Source organism: Poecilia formosa, unplaced genomic scaffold (assembly GCF_000485575.1).
Source record: "Poecilia formosa unplaced genomic scaffold, Poecilia_formosa-5.1.2 Scaffold148, whole genome shotgun sequence".
Classification (NCBI taxonomy): domain Eukaryota; kingdom Metazoa; phylum Chordata; class Actinopteri; order Cyprinodontiformes; family Poeciliidae; genus Poecilia; species Poecilia formosa.
Window position 1 is genome coordinate 282,322 of NW_006800087.1, and position 16,137 is coordinate 298,458.

The 16,137-nt window shown below is 36.5% G+C and overlaps 2 protein-coding genes, 1 long non-coding RNA gene and 1 other non-coding gene across 10 annotated transcripts in view; 2 read left to right on the plus strand and 2 right to left on the minus strand.

Moving 5' to 3' along the window:
• LOC103145867 (lymphocyte antigen 6 family member D) overlaps positions 1-16,137 on the plus strand; it is a 670,619-nt gene that overhangs the window by 274,405 nt on the left and 380,077 nt on the right. The window lies entirely within an intron of this gene.
• Positions 1-16,137, plus strand: part of kcnip3b (Kv channel interacting protein 3b, calsenilin) — a 44,291-nt gene that overhangs the window by 23,819 nt on the left and 4,335 nt on the right. For 3 of the 7 annotated variants that reach the window (XM_007563485.2, XM_016677131.1, XM_016677132.1), the window contains 6 exons: positions 10,664-10,666; positions 11,112-11,236; positions 11,337-11,406; positions 12,938-13,116; positions 14,052-14,156; positions 14,264-14,326. In XM_007563485.2, coding sequence (XP_007563547.1) covers positions 10,664-10,666; positions 11,112-11,236; positions 11,337-11,406; positions 12,938-13,116; positions 14,052-14,156; positions 14,264-14,326 — 545 coding nt within the window. Of the gene's footprint in view, positions 1-852; positions 1,733-7,992; positions 8,445-10,663; positions 10,667-11,111; positions 11,237-11,336; positions 11,407-12,937; positions 13,117-14,051; positions 14,157-14,263; positions 14,327-16,137 lie in introns of those variants that run through there. The other 4 variants (XM_016677129.1, XM_016677133.1, XM_007563487.2 and 1 more) reach the window with 3 other exon arrangements.
• Positions 4,432-10,882, minus strand: LOC107837515 (uncharacterized). The gene is made up of 3 exons (XR_001663531.1): positions 10,616-10,882; positions 10,565-10,568; positions 4,432-4,444 (listed from the first exon to the last, which is right to left on the minus strand). It is a non-coding gene; the product is annotated as an uncharacterized LOC107837515 (long non-coding RNA).
• trnav-uac (transfer RNA valine (anticodon UAC)) lies at positions 16,050-16,122 on the minus strand. Its single transcript has one exon. It is a non-coding gene; the product is annotated as a tRNA-Val (tRNA).

Genomic DNA, 16,137 nt, shown 5'->3' on the forward strand with positions numbered 1-16,137 from the left:
GCTACTTTTTATGTTTACTTGAGAAATTTTATTATGAGGTATTTCTACCCTTACTCGAGTAACATTTCTGGATTTTCTACCCACTGAATGAAAAACAAACTTAATTTAAACAAAAATTCACCAAAGATGCAGCACGCCTTCTGTTTTCGTTAAAGTTTTATAAGTTTTATATTGAAAGAAACTGATTTGGAGAAAATGTATTTTGTTTGATTTTGCTATTTTTTGTTACTAATATGCATTATTGTCATTTTTATCCTTAAAAACAATTTGACTTAAATGTATTCTTTGGTCCATCTGATAATGTAAATTTTAAATATTAAATGATTGATAATTTGACTCAGTACTTGAGGAGACTTTTTACCAAATACTTTTTTACTCTTGCTTGAGTAATTTCTTGGATGGCTACTGTTTACTTGAGAACACAAAGAAGAAGTTTCATTTATTTAGCACGTCTTCAACAACAAGGCAGTTTAAACAAATTAGAAGAAACAAAAAACAACACAAGCACAACAAAAGGAAAAGCTACACTTTAAAATGTTCCAGTTGCAGACATTCATGAGTAAAAATATGCTGAAGTAGTCCTACTCTTACTTTAGGTCCTTTTTTTGTACTTTATAATTGTCCATTTTTTTGTTCCTCTGTCAATTTATTAAAGTTCATGATTGTAAAACGTGAAAAGGTTTAAAAGGTGTGAAACATTTTGTAGATTCAACCAGAGACGTTGGTGGATGTGAAGCTGAAGAGGCGGCTGATTGGTTCAAGTCAGGAGTTGTAAAACGATAATTCAGGACGTTGCAGAGAGGGAGGAAGAGGAGATCGACTTCAGGGGAGGGGGTTCCATTCCCTGCAGCACCTCTCCGCTCCTCGGGACGTCTCCGCCTGGACGCCGCTAAGTGAGCTTTTATATCTGCACTTTGAATTGGACAGCAGCTGAATCTGGAGGCTTAGCGCCTGGATTACTGAAGTGGCTTCCTGGGTTGTTTAGATGAGAAGTTCTTTAGTCTGATTAGTTTGTTTGGAGATGCTTTAGTGGTTGCTGCAACACCAGGAAGTGAGATTGTTCTCGGTTTGTAGAAGGTTTCTGGTTTGGGTCTATAATGGGGTAATTTATGTTGGTTTGCTGTTCACAGCATGCTGTGTTTTTTCGAAAGATCTCTGTCTGGGCAACAAGTCGTGAAAATGGACGCTGGCACTTTGCTGCACTCTTCACTTCCCCTTGATGGCGTTCTCATCCTTCCTTGAGACGGGGATCGTTTGTGTAAACATGAGCAGCAGTGATAGTATCTGTTCGAGCCGAGAGTTGTAGGAAGTGAGTAAGGGAAGTGATTGCGAACCTTTAATGCACTCTGAGAGATGGCTCAGCACACAGACTCCATTTTCCCCTGTGGGCTCGCTGACGGAGGTTTTCCATATATGTCGGCTTCCAGATATTTTCAGTGTTGACATTAGAGCAGCCCATCTGGTTCTCACGCCGCACGTTTACCCCACTCCCAACCCGAGGCCTCACCCCTGGTAGAAACATCTGCTTCAGACTCAGTGGGACTCGGTTCTGGTGTCCAAGGTGGGGGGAAGTCAGACGTTTGTGTCCAGACTGGGCCCTGAGTGGGCGCCCTCTGACCTCCAGCTATGGGCATCCAGGGCATGGAGCTGTTTGCCATCGGGGTGGTTGTCATCCTCTTCATGGCGGTTCTGAAGCAGTTCGGCATCCTGGAGCCCATTTCCTCATTTGAAGGTAAAGCAGACCTAAATATCAGCTGGCAACAATAACTTAAATATTTATAACACAGAGATCCTGAGACTGGAAAATGTCTGTTAAATTTAAATATCTTTTATACTTTTGTAAAAATGTAAATTGTTATGACAGGAAGATGCTGTTTCCAGATTTGGTGAAAGATAAACTTTCTTCTTAAGTCAAATTTATAGTCACCAATTATGAAACAAGCAATAAACATAACATTTGGTCAAATTATCAAATAAACCAGGTTAACATGAACAGTAGTTTATTTGATGATGCTACAGATGTAAGAATAAATTTGTACTTCTACTCACTCCTTTATTTTTATTTTTTTAGGCTGTGGTTTGTATGATGTGAAGCTAAAGACTTGGAGTGGGTTAAAAAAGTTTGAATTTAATTGAATTTTATCAATCAAAATCTGATAATAATTGCTATGATTTTTTCTTATTTTTAATAATTTCACCTTGACAATCAGATTCAAGTTGTCACATTGACTGGGCTGCTCTAAAATGAGGAAAACTTTACAGGATATATTAATCTACTAGTAGATATTAAAAATTTAAAGCGTAATATTTCTTACCAGTCGTCTCAGAAAGTGAAATTATCATTTATAGATATTTATTCCACATAGAGTAAAATATTTAAAACTTTTATTTTTTGCAGTGTTAATGATTATGGCTCACAGTTATAGAAAACCTAAAAATGTTGTCTTAAAACATTCGAATTGCACATTAGATGGCTCAAAAGTGGATGTTTTCAAAGTATTTACGGTTCTTTGCTCTCAGTGTTTGGTTTGGGTCTGTTTGCATGAATTACTGCATCCATGCGGCATGGCATGGAGGCGATCAACCTGTGGAGCTTCGTGGTTGTAAAGGAAGCAGCTTATGGGACATTTGGCAGGCACCATGTCCTGCTGCAAGATACAATCAGAATTTTCATGCAGCTCGTCAGCAGAGGGAAGCATGAAGTTGGCGTCATCTCTGGTTCTGAAGCGACTTGACTCGTGACGTTTGTAACCCATCTCTAGAGTTTGTATGATTTCACTTGACAATCCTCTCACAGCTGCGGTTCTCCTTTTCCCTTCCACACTTTTTCCTTCCACTCAATTTTCTGTTAGTATGCTTGGATACAGAACAACCGGCTTCTTCAGCAGTGACATTTTGTGAAGGATGTCAACGATGCCTCATTATTGTGTAGCCGACTGACCCAGACAGAGAGAGAAACCGTTTAAAAACTCAGGAAAACTTTGCAGGAGTTTTGAGTTAATTAGTTAATTATTGTGACACCATGAGTTTCCATTAATGACCTTCTTCACGATATTCTAACTTTCTGAGGCACTGAATGTTGTATTTTTGCTAATCATAAGCAATAATCATAAAAATTACAAAAAGAAAAAGCTTGGAATATATCACCGTATGTGTGATGATTATATATAATATCAGTTTATCTTTCTCACATGACAAGAAATATTGCCAGGCATGGTATATTTAGTGTTGCCTTTAATAGTAAGTAAAATGTTGATCAATATATCATCTCCTTCCAAAATAATGGCCTGAGTCATTTTTTTCCCTAAATCAATTTTTGGCTGCAAACAACTTAGGCCATAATTTTAGGAATATTAAATCAGCATTTAGTAGTTTGACTTTATTGAACGTAGTGCAATAAACGAATAAACAAAGTAGTTATATGCAAACAAAATACATTTAAAACAAAAGAAGAATAGTAGTAAAGTATATTTACAATTACTTCAAAAATGAATCAGTTCATACAAACACTTTAGCCTGAAACTGGAGGAAACGGGAACGACTCACTGTCGGATTATGTGCTAATAATCCTGCTACCTGATTCATCCAGTCTCTGCTTAAAAGAACATCAAACCTCCTAACGAAGTTTTAAAAGTGGAAAACATCCTCAGCTGCAAACATCTGGCTGGCAATCCCACTTCCGGAGGGAGGATTTTTCACTGCATCATTTTATGCAACGTTGTTTGCCGGATGGCCACAGGGTGGCAGTATAGAGCGGCGAGCAGCATAAACAGAGCGGAACTGAACAGAACCTGAACTTGAGGTATTTGATGAAGCATAAAGATTACATTTTAATTCATTTGATCAGTAATAAAGTGACCAGATTATTTCACCCTTCCATTTTGTAAACCTAATATGAAAAATATTAGTCTTTTCTACCAAATTAATGTTTAAATAATTTTAAATGCAAATATCTTGGTCGCAAACAAACCTCAGGCTCTGAAGATGTTGTCAAAAAGTTGGAGAAGGCAGATTTTTTAAATTATTTTTTAATCTCGTATGTGAACAACAAGAAAGTGGTCTAAAATACCTTAGTATTAAAATGCTAATGTAACTATATTTTCACCTAACAGTTTTGATAGTGCAGGCATATTTTTTAAAAATTGAATGCTAAATCTCAGCAGTTATGTGAGCAGTTATTATAAAATTGAGAATAGTTTAATTTTACTTTACATTAATCATCTGAATCTCCACAAAAAATACATTAACTTAATAAAAGTAAATAGGATTTAATGAGAAAGACCTTGTATGCTTTATTAAAAGTGATCTGCATTAGTTTGGTTATTTATTGGTTCAGGTCCTTTTAATTGATTTATTTTGGTATTTTTAGCTTCCAGACGTTTGTGCGTCTGCAGGTTCAGAACAGCAGAAAAGGTTAATGGCTCTTCTGTCTAATCTGGGTTTCCTCACAAAATCTGGACTGTCTGTGTGCATTTGGGACTGTAACTGAGAAATTTGATCCCCTGATTGATTATTGCCCTTTGATTAGAGTTTTAGGCTGAAAGCCAATATGTCAGAGTGCCAAGACGGTTAAAACCGGAAGGCTCCAGTCGGCGCATTAGTGACTCTAAAATGGCCGAGGCTTCATAAAGTCGTAAATTCAACAAAAACACCAGTAATGTCGTTTCATTATTCATCACCCTTCTCAATCTCCAGTTGCTCCAGTAGCTCACTCTTCTTCTTGTAGTTGGCCATGCTCCCCAGTTTAGCATTACTTCACATTAATTATACATGCAGTATCGAACAGGCTTTCTCTGAGGCCACCTAAATATGGAGTCTTGAGTACTCCACCAGGACCCTGAAGGACACTGACCTGCCATTCAGATTTTCCCATCATCGTTTTTCACCATTCTTCATCTTTCCTCATCATCTCCCCGACAGAACAATTCACCAGCCGATCAACTTCATCTTAAATGTTTTAACCTTGCAGTGAAAGTTAAGGAGGGAGGCGTCCACTCAGCTCACATCCCATCACTTCCTGCCTCCATTAAAGCATCTTGTTTTCAGACGGTGTCTATGAACAGTCTATACCCTGACCATAACCTAACCAACATGGTTGATTGATTTTTGTAGACATTATATCTAACCAGAGGTTGAGTCTTTGAGAACAATCTAACAAATCTAACAGAAAATGAACTGTGATCTTAGGAACCTTGTTACATTACAACCACAGACTTCAGTGTGTTTTGTTGGTATGATTTTTGTGATATGTCAACACAAAATGGCGTAGGATAGTAAAAAGGAAAGAAAAAAACCCTTTACTCCAACAACTCAAATAAAATCCAGTTCAAATGGATTTGAAACGTGTGTCTAATTTAATCTCAGTGTAAATCCAGCTGCTCTGTGAAGACTTCCTTGAACAGGTTAGGAAAGGTCTATGGGTTAAAATAGATGTTTTATCAGATGCTCTGTGTCAAACGATGTTTTAGATGCTTTCTTCAGATGCTTATATGATCACTTTTATTTTGAACTGGAAAATCACTTAACAAAATCTTTACTAAACTAAAACTAACTGACCAAACATGTTCGAATTCCGCTTGGGTTGCTAGGTGACGGGCTGGGCTGGGCTTGGGTTGCCAGGCAACAGCTCAGTGCCTGGGGTCTGTGAGGTTTTTTTGAAATAATTAATGTTACCAAACATTTATTTATTTCCAACCAGGTTTGTTGTTTGCACTGTTTTTTCTTTTACTTTACATTAAAGCTTTACTTTCAGTTGCCCTTTGACACAAAATCCCAGTAAAGAAGTTTGTGAATGCATTGTGATAAAAAATTGAAGCATGAATACTTTTTCAAGTCACAGTAGCCTCTACCAAACACATTTGAAATTTGGATATGCATTCACGTTTATAATGTTGTACAGTTTTATTTGTTTAGCAGGAAAAAAAAGTCAGTTTTACAGGTTAAACTGTATCTTTTTGTTTACCTTCAGTATCAATGCATAGAAGAATATAATGGTTAGAAATAAATGGGATTCATGTCCACAGCACACAGTATTGACAAATCCTCTCTCTTGCAGCTTTAGAAATAAAGCTAAATTCATTTCATTATGAAATTACTCCTCTGAAAACATATGTGATTCTTCTCACTTCATGTAAAAAGGGTCACTTTTTGTAAACTTTTCAGCTGCCTGACAGAACATTTCAGTCCATTTTAGGTAAAAGTGCAGCCATATAAATTCCTTTTCCAGAGTCCTGCTTTGAGATGGATAACTGTGTTTAAGGTTTTCACGTTTAGCTTGACACTAATATGTCTGACACTGTGGCATGGAGTTAGTTTACATTTTAAGCATCAAGGTTTTATCAGAGGCTCTGTGTCAAACGATGTTTTAGATGCTTTCTTCAGATGCTTATATGATCACTTTTTTGTTTTGAACTGGAACTGATAACTCTCCCACAGGACTCACTTTATGTTTCTCTGCACAGCTGAGTGTGGGTCTGCTGCAACGAGGTTGTTGTTTTAGTCTGTTGTGGCTATTTTAGGGTGATATTTTTACTACGCTGTACTTTTTATTTTGACTTGAGTAACTTTATTATGAAGTATTGCTACTCTTGAGTAAAACTGCTGTGAGTAACTGCACTGAATAAAGAACAAGCTTGTTTTAATCAAAAATTCAGCAGATACAGATGCAGTTTTTGTTAATGCTTTATAAGTTTTATATTGAAAGAAATTGATTTGGAAATTTTGTTTGATTTTATTATTTTATAATTCTGTTATTTATTTGAATTCTTTTTATTTTTCTCTTTAAGATTAAAAAAATATCCACATAACTTTACATTTTGATCCATCTGATAATGTGATTTTTAAATGTTTAATGATTGATGTTTAGATGAGTAACTTTTTTACCAAATACTTTTTAATAAGAAGGAAAGAAAGAAACTTACTTAATTATTTATTGAGTAATTCCTTGGATAGCTGAGAGAACTTCAGAGAAATATGTTAATGTAGTGCTACTCTTACTTGAGTACAATTTTTGGTTACTCTACTCACCTCTGGTTTCAAAATAAAGTCAGAGAAATGTAATGTTACTGTTTTTGTTGTTCAGTTAATGAACACTAGAGGGAGACAAAGAGCGCCGTAAGTTTCAGAACAAGTGTCACGCGGCCCGTGGGAGCTCACAGCGTCACTTCATCACACAGGAGTGACTGTGGCAGAACTCCAATGAGTAAATGCGACGTTAAATTTGTACTGCAGACCCCGAGGGAGACCAGGGAACAATTAGAAAGTGGATCAACGAGCCGAGTGGAAAAATGAGATTCAGGACACCTGTTGACCTCTGTCTCTCTCCTCTGCCTCCTTAAAGACAAATGGGTTTCTATCTTAAACTATGTGCATTGTTCCTTTGAAGATATTGATTACTAGTTCAGATAGGACGTTGTAGGATTCAATCTTTAGGATGCTTTGCTGGATAATAAGCATTTTTTTTTTTTTTTGGATGTGGCTGTAGAAGGATTTTTAATTGGCTAGAGGAATAAGAATAAATAATTTAACCTGCATCAAAAGAAGATGCACTACAAAAGCACAAAATCGTATCAAGTATTTTTTGTCTAGTTTTATTTTTTTGTTGTTCAAATAGTACACTTGAAATAAGGCAAAACTAACATAAGTAACTTTTCAGCAAGATATAGAAGCTTGTTTTAAGTCAATAATTTCTTAATATTGATTAAAACAAGTACTAGTTCCACTGGCAGATTATTTCACTTATATTATAAGTTATGCTTCATTTATAACAAAACATTTTTTCCCATGTTATAAGTGGAACTATCCTTTTTTAAAAGACCAATATTAAGGAATTATTTACTTAAGACAAGCCCCTGTATCCTGCTGAAAAGTTACTTGTACGTTAGTTTTGTCTTATTTCAAGAATGCTAAGATATTTGCACTAGAAACTAGAAAAAAAATGCTTTTGTATTTTGTATTTTTGCAGTGTGTCCAAGCTTTTATATGTCTGCAGGACACCAATATGTTCCACTCCTTTGTTGTCGTTTTACATTAATTTGATCAATAAAGCTTCAATAAAAAAGTTGGACGAAAGCATTAAATACCTAAAATAAGCGCAAGAGAGGTCTGAGGGAAAAAAGCTACGCTGAAATAAAACGTCAGTAGGGGAGGGAGGGCTAGATAGAGTAACAGAATGGCAGAAAAGAGCAATAAGTGAGTGACGCTGTCAAAGACAGGAAAGAGGAACAGAAGAAGGGACATTTCAAGAAATGGAGAGGTGGAACAATTAATCAGTGATGTAGAGGCGAGATAAGTAGAGACTGAAGACGGAAGAAAAATAGAAGAAGAGGGCAGGATGAGTGTGAGATGGGAGACGGAGGGACTCCAGACGGTCGGCATTGTCTGCTTGGTGATAATGTTCCTCAAGCTGCTGCACCTGCTGGGTTTGATCGACATCACTGAGACCGGTGAGGCAACAACATGGGGCAATAGAGGGCAGAGCAGGGGCAGGAGGAGAGGACGGGGGTAGATGGCTGCTTTAATCCACAGAGATAAAGTCAGGACCCCAGGGTGCGTCATGAAACACTAAGATATGACCTCAAAGCAAATATACTAAAGGTATAACAAGTAATACTGTTGTTTCATATCTTATCTTGTTGGAAAGTTGTTAGATGGGTCTGAAGCAAAAGAAAATGGTAACTATAGCGGAAAGAGTTTATGTGCACAAACATACAAAAATACACTGCTATAAAACATAAAATCTTACCAGGTATCTTTGGAATAGTTCCTAGTCAAAATGTCTTATTATACTTAAAATAAGACAAAACTAAGTTATAAGTAACTTTTCAGCAAAACATAGGAGGTTGTTTTAAGTCAATAACTTCTTAATATTAATTTTGAAGTACAACCTCCACTGTAAGATTATTTCACTTTCCACTGTAAGATTATTCCACTTATAATAAGACATGTTTCCCATGTCATAAGTGAAATAACCTGCCAATGGAACTAAAACTTTTTCATCAAAATTATAAAAAATTGTTGACTTTAAACAACCTCCCATATCTTTAATTTACTTGTAAGTTAGTTTTTAGCCCATTTCAAGCGTATTAAGATATTTCCGTTGGACACTAGATTAAAAATACTTTGTGTTTAAGCAGTGTGTAAATATGTGCTTTGCTGGATTTCAGCAGCATATCTTGGATACCTTTCTTGACATTTGGTAATAATATGTTTTAAATGTTTGTTTTTTAAGGAATTACAGGGTGAAGGATGGTGAATCTAACTTACTGTCTGAAGATTTTTTTACGGCTGTTGGTGGATAAAACATTCTGGTGTTTCAAAGAGTTTTTGATCCTATGCTCTAACTAAGTTCTAAGTTCCTCTAGTCTATTGAAGAGAAATGGGCCCACAGCATCACAGATCCTCTACCATGTAGTGAGCATCAGGTGCTGCTCCACATGTTTTAATCTATCGAAGCATTTGCTGCCAAAAAGTCCAATCTTGGCTTCATCTGAGCATGATTCCAGTTTTAGTCAACCACATGTATCTTTGAGGTGCTAACAGCCTTTTTCTCTCTGAATCAATCATTTGGTGAATGGGCAGCATCCAAAAGCTATTATGGAGACGACATGACTTCAGGATGCCGCAGCTCTCTTACAATTTGTTTTTTACCCCCTGTAGAGCAGCTTTGATTGTCATCCAGCCTTGCTTCTCTCTAGTTGGTTTAAGCTTTTTTTATTTGCTTGTTTTTGACTGAATGTACATTTTCCCAAGGTTGGATTAGTAGCAACTTTTTCTAGACTTCAAAAAAAATTTGATTTGTTTTTTCTTACTTGATTGGCATGTTCTCTTGTCTTTCTCATTCTGAATTGTGGCTTAGACAAATGAGCTTTAATACTGCAGGGAAGCAGAACATCATGGATTGAAGTCAAAAGTTCATACTGACTGTGATAGACAATGTAAATTTGTAATAAAATTTATAGAAACATTATTTCGCTTTATTTTTGCAGGAATGTCCACCATTTGCATGCAGGGTTTTTTTTTCTGGATACTGAATATTCATAAAAAAAACATTTAAAGTCTCAGCAAGTGATTTTTCCCCCCACAGAATGAATGAAATCAAATAAAAAGTTGAATTGTTGAAGTGTAATCTGATGCTTCTGCAAAAAAAGACAAATTGATTTCAATGCTTTTAATACATCTTAATCAGGAATGACAATAATTGTAGAAGGTGTTCTATAAGTTAAAGCTCCCTGAGATCAAGAATGAGTGTTTCATGTCATGGAAAAATACATTTTATGTTCAAAAGGATCCAGATTTTCAGATTAAGCAACATCAGAGACCTACGTAATTCAGTTCATTTGGTTCTCATTGAACCAAATGAACCCAAAAGGAATGAACTGATGTGACGTAAAATCCGACCCTTGGTTCCTCTCTGTTGATTTTGGTTAATGTTTCACAGTGTGTGATAGTTTCTGCTCTGCTGGGTGTTTGAACTGGACATTTTCTCCTCTCCATTACACCTCTTAGGATCTGACCCGAATTGACTTGTTTTCTCTTGTTTTGTTTTCCTTCTCCTTACTGTCACTCTCCTACTGTTCTCCATTTACTCTTTTTCAATCCATCTCGGTGTCAACACCAATTCCTCCTCTTCCTCCTCCTCCTCCTCTGTTCTCTTTGTCTGAAGATGGTGAGTATGGAGAGAAACCCAGCTTACCTGGAGAAACCTTCCCTACTTTTTGTTTTTTCCTAGCTATGCCGTGCTTTCTCTGAGCATGTGTGAAGAAAGCTACAATTTGAGAATTGAGTTTAAAAACTTCAAATTTAGACTAAAAAAATAAAGTTTAAGGAGATCTCCACCTGAAAGAAAGTACCTCCGCCTCTTCCTTTTTTTCCACCTTTTGGTTCTCAGCAGATTGTTGCCTCTTCTTCCCCCTAAACTTGCATGTTTTCCCTCCCTCCCTGTTAAACGTGGGAACCCACCCTCACCCTCAATTGTTTGCCTGCCTTCACTCACTCTATGTCTGTCCCGTCCTCCCTCTTTCTCTCTTCATCTTTCCGTCTCTGCACCACTTCTCCTCCTCTTCTTGTCTGTCGATCCGTCCCTGTCCTCCCTCCGTCTCTTGCTCCCACAGACAGCAGCGACAGTGACCTGGAGCTGTCGACGGTGCGTCACCAACCCGAAGGGCTGGACCAGCTGCAGGCCCAGACCAAGTTCACCAGGAAGGAGCTTCAGTCTCTTTATCGAGGCTTCAAGAACGTACGTCAAGCTGTGGCGAGGACGTTCTCTGTTGCTTTCATTACTATGCTTTTAATAGCAACATTAATTGTTTTTAACATTTTTCCCCCTTCATCTGCAGGAGTGTCCCAGTGGGTTGGTTGATGAGGAGACGTTCAAATCCATCTATTCTCAGTTCTTTCCCCAAGGAGGTTAGACTCTAAAACCATCGCTCCTTTCTTGTCCTTTCAGGGACTGTAAGTAAAAATATGAGTGCAGTGAAATGGAGGGTGTTCAAGGTCTTCACTTATTTAAATAATATTCATACACCTTTAACCTTTTCCCATTTTGTTCCTTTAATTTTGTTTTACTGAAATGTTATGTGAAACTTAAAACAGTAGAGATTCATACAATTAATTGACGTATGATTAATTGTCAATCGATGTTTTATTAGATTAAAATTAGGTCCAATCTATTAACTAATAACTTCCGCGTAGATCTTCTTTTATTATTGTAGTTTGGCCGTCATCCAGCAGAGGGCGCAACTGCTGGTCATTCTTAAGTGGAGGCAGTTGATACAGAATTAAAGATGGTGGCCGTCTCAGACCAATAGAGAAAAACCGAACGGTCAAAACAGAGTCCGGTGTGGAATACAAGATTAATTGAAGATTATTCGAGATTTATGGGGTTTTTGTTTTGAAATATAATCACTCAACAAGCTCGTTAATCCTTGTGTTTACAAATGGAGTCCAACATACCCCACACCCATGTCACTTATCAGTTGCCTTGGCTTAGTCCTCGCACGCACAAGGGTAAATAACGCTTATTCAGCCGACATTAAATGACGGTCGCGACAACCACTTGATCAGAAATTGCTGCGAAGGCGAGGAGGGTCAGATGTGGAAAAAATTTAACGGACATACTAATAAGCAAGTTTGATTTTGGGGTTGTCGTGCGTTAATGCACTTCATGTGAAGTTTTAACACGCCTTCAGTTGCAACCACAGACAGCACTTCTGTATGAATATCTGTTTATGGGGGATTAAATGTTCACAGAGCCTATAGTTTCTTCTTTTCACCTTTTATTTTTCTATTCATCAGCAGCATGTTCCTGCTTATTCTGTTTTATAAATGTCTAAGTTTAAGACATAATGTTGAGAAAACCAGCATGTTTTGTTTATTTGGTCAGTATTTAATAGAGCTGGCACAAAGATGGTTAAATTTGAATGTGCTTCATTTATGGGAAGATAGCCCTCTTGATACAAGAGAATACTCAGGTTTTTAGGAAAATGGTACTTTATCAATTAATTCAGCTCATGATAGCTTGGGTCCCTGTACACCATTGTTGACAAGTGAATTTTGTTTAAAAATTTAGAAAATCTGAAATTATTGTGTCCATTTAAATATATTCCCTTTTACTCAAATGTTTATGCAACCAGCTTAACCAGAAGTTACTAAATTGGTAAAGAGTTGATCTGTGTAATTCAAACTCAGTGTAAAAATAAACAGATCTTCTCTGAATTCCTGAGAAGTTTGTTAAAGAACATTGGTGAAAAAAGTAAAAGTAGCAAAATCTAATAATCCTGCAGAATCCAACAAGTTATTCCAAAAGTATTCCAATCCCACACTAACGAACTTCTTCCCTTGATGTTTTCTCCATCATATCTATCCTGGATGTGTACCTTTGTGTGCCATTCTGCCAGTAAAAGCAGTAAACCAATCAAAGACTTCTTTCTGTCCGCAGACGCATCCACTTACGCCCACTTCCTCTTCAACGCCTTCGATATAAACAGAAACGGCTCGATCCGCTTTGAGGACTTTGTCATTGGCCTGTCAGTTCTGCTCAGAGGTTCAGTCACAGAGAAGCTCAACTGGGCCTTCAACCTCTACGACATCAACAAGGACGGTTACATCACCAAAGAGGTGTGTGCTGGATACAGGAGGAAATGTTTTGACATAATTGAAAACAGGAAAAGTTCTGTTTTCAGTACACAGAGGGTTTTGCCCAGAATTGGCCTTTCTGAAATAACTGGAAAAAATATTATTAGTGTATTTCAATAACACTTTATGTTTTATTTTCTGTTTTTTCCCACCAATAATTTCAGTAAATCTTGCAGAGTCCCATAAACTGCTTATGTATTCGGTATCAAAGAAAGAGTACGTTATATTTTCACATAAAGAAGTAATTTTAAATTGCTTATTCAATTAATTTTGCCACATTATTTTTTTCTAAGTCAAACTTTGTTATTCGGTTGTTTTGTCCATCGCAAACAAAAAACTTGGATTTTCTTAAATCAAATTTGTCGTGAAGCAAACTACTAGTCTGCTGCATGGGGATTGCTTACCAGCAGGGGGACTCCAAGAGCATTACAACTCACTGTAGACGAGTTTAGACATTTATTTCTTCTTAAAAGAAGAGTTTTCTTTGTTTCTTCTTATTCGTCTTCTTGGCTTAATATCATTTACTTGATTAGACTGCATAAACTTCACCTCTTGTTTAATTTTTACCCCAGTTTGAACCTAAGTATCATAATTTGGTTCCGTCTTCCATTTTTTTTACACTGTTTATACCTGTACTTAACCTAATCCACATCAGTTAATCTATTAATTATTTCTAATTCCTGTTATTATTATTACTTTTATTTTTTATGTTTTATTTTTCCTTGTTTTATCATTGTTAAAGATGTTTTAAAAACATTATAGTTTGAAAATAATACAGTATTCCAAGTCAAAGCAAAGATTAGCAGTAAAACTTGTTTATTTACATATAAATCTCTACTTATGTGAGTTTTTTAGTGTGTCGTGGTGGCAGAATTAGACTGTGAATAGTTCATGTTGTCTCCATCTTTATTCCTCAGGAGATGCTTGCAATCATGAAGTCCATCTATGACATGATGGGGCGATACACGTACCCTTGCGTACGGGACGATGCGCCATCAGAGCACGTTGACAAGTTCTTCCAGGTTCTGAACACCCAATTTTATGCTAACATAATGTATAAAAAAGTATTCTTCTCAAAATGGTCCTGACGTGTTTATCCTCTCTAAGGTTCTGTTTCCTCTTCCAACAGAAAATGGACAAAAACAGAGACGGGGTAGTGACTATTGAAGAGTTCATTGAGACGTGTCAGAAGGTGACTCACAACCCCACAGACAGAGCAACACCTTGTTTAACGTCACGCTTTGATGAACAGCACAGTTAAACCCTAAACTACTCACAGCTCTGGCACATTTAGATTTAAATTGCTGATAAACAGTCAAGAAGTTTGTTTTCTCATAGAAAGTTAAACATTATCAATGTGGACACATTATTTTTATTTAGATTTCTTTAAAAAAAAACTGGCACATTGAATTTCTTTTAGATATGTTTCAACCTTCAATTTTTAAAAAATCACAGGATTACTGACCAACTTTTTGTATTTTTCTGCTGGTCTTTTGACTTTTAATCACTTTTGTTGATGAGACCCAAGTGTTTGAGGATGGAACGCCTCTGTGACATCACCCTGACCTGTAGCTCACTCCCAAACAAGCATTTGCCCCACTGTGCTATTCTGATGAATGCTGGTGTTTCTTCCAGAAATCTGGAGGTTTAAAACCACACTGACATGTGATTCCCTCATAAGTGCTGCAGTCCAATTAATATATGCAAACATTTTTGATATTGGCAATATTGTATGGTAATTATCTTATTTAACTTTATAATTTCCTTAAGTTTATATGAAAGAACATTGTTAATTTTAAGTTAGACTTTGTATTTTTTATACCAGTTTAAGAAAACTATTGGAAAAACAATTACTTTTTTCCTAACATTATTTAATTAAGTCTTGTGTGAGAACATCTGATGGATTTATTTCTTTAGAGCAGGGGTGTCAAACTCAATTTCACCGAGGGCCACTTCAGCATATTGGCCCCCCTCAACGGGCCACATTGACGGTACAAATCAGGAGTGCATCCCTGCTAAAACACCCCAGACAAAAGGTTGACTTCCCTCATTCAGTTCTGTAGAAGCTTATAATGAGTCAATGGTCCAGGTGTGTTGGAGAAGGAATGCATCTAAAGCTGCAGATGGTAGCTCTGGAAAACTAGACTTGGGCACCTCTAGCATAAATGTATAAAATACAATGTTAAAAATGAATTAAACACCACCTCATATTGTTAAATAACTGATTTTATGTATTGAAGTTTTAAATATTACATTGAGTTTCCATGGATGTAAAATTACTGCTCAGTTTAAAAATTACAATATTTAAATCAGTGTTTAAAGGTAAGAAAACAAATAATAAAAACAAGTCACATGGGCAGAAATAATAGACTTTACGCAAAGATTTAGTCTCGGAGGCAACTGAAATCAATTAATTAAAAACATTCTTTCTGAATACAAACCTTTGGTTGAAATTTAGTTTGTAGTCAATTCGTGCTCAAAACCTATTTTAAGTCAATCATCAACCTATAAAATGCTGGGGGGCTACATTACTTCAATTGGTAATTGAAGTAATGTAGCTTCGATTTCAAAGAAGCCTACATTGAAGTCGATTGGCAAATGAACCATCACAAAAGAGGAAGGCTCTTATTGTCTCACTGCACCCCAAGAGATGCATAACCTGCAAAAACTGTTTCTATCTGGTTTTGAACCAGAGACCTTTTGCGTGTAAAGCAAACGTGATAACCACGACACTACAGGAACTGAACTTCTCTGCTTTGTTTCAGTTTGAGGTTCCAAAGTTGATGATGTGAGATGCAAAGAATGAAAATTTCAACTGAGGTTTGCACTCAGATACCTGGATTCAGAGTACAGACCATGACACCACAGAACCCTTGTTGACCTTTAGTAAACATCTGTGATGAATAGAATAAATCTGTTTCTGTCTGGTTTTGAACCAGAGACCTTTTGCATGTAAAGCAAACGTGATAACCACTACACTACAGAAACTCATGCTCTTTACAG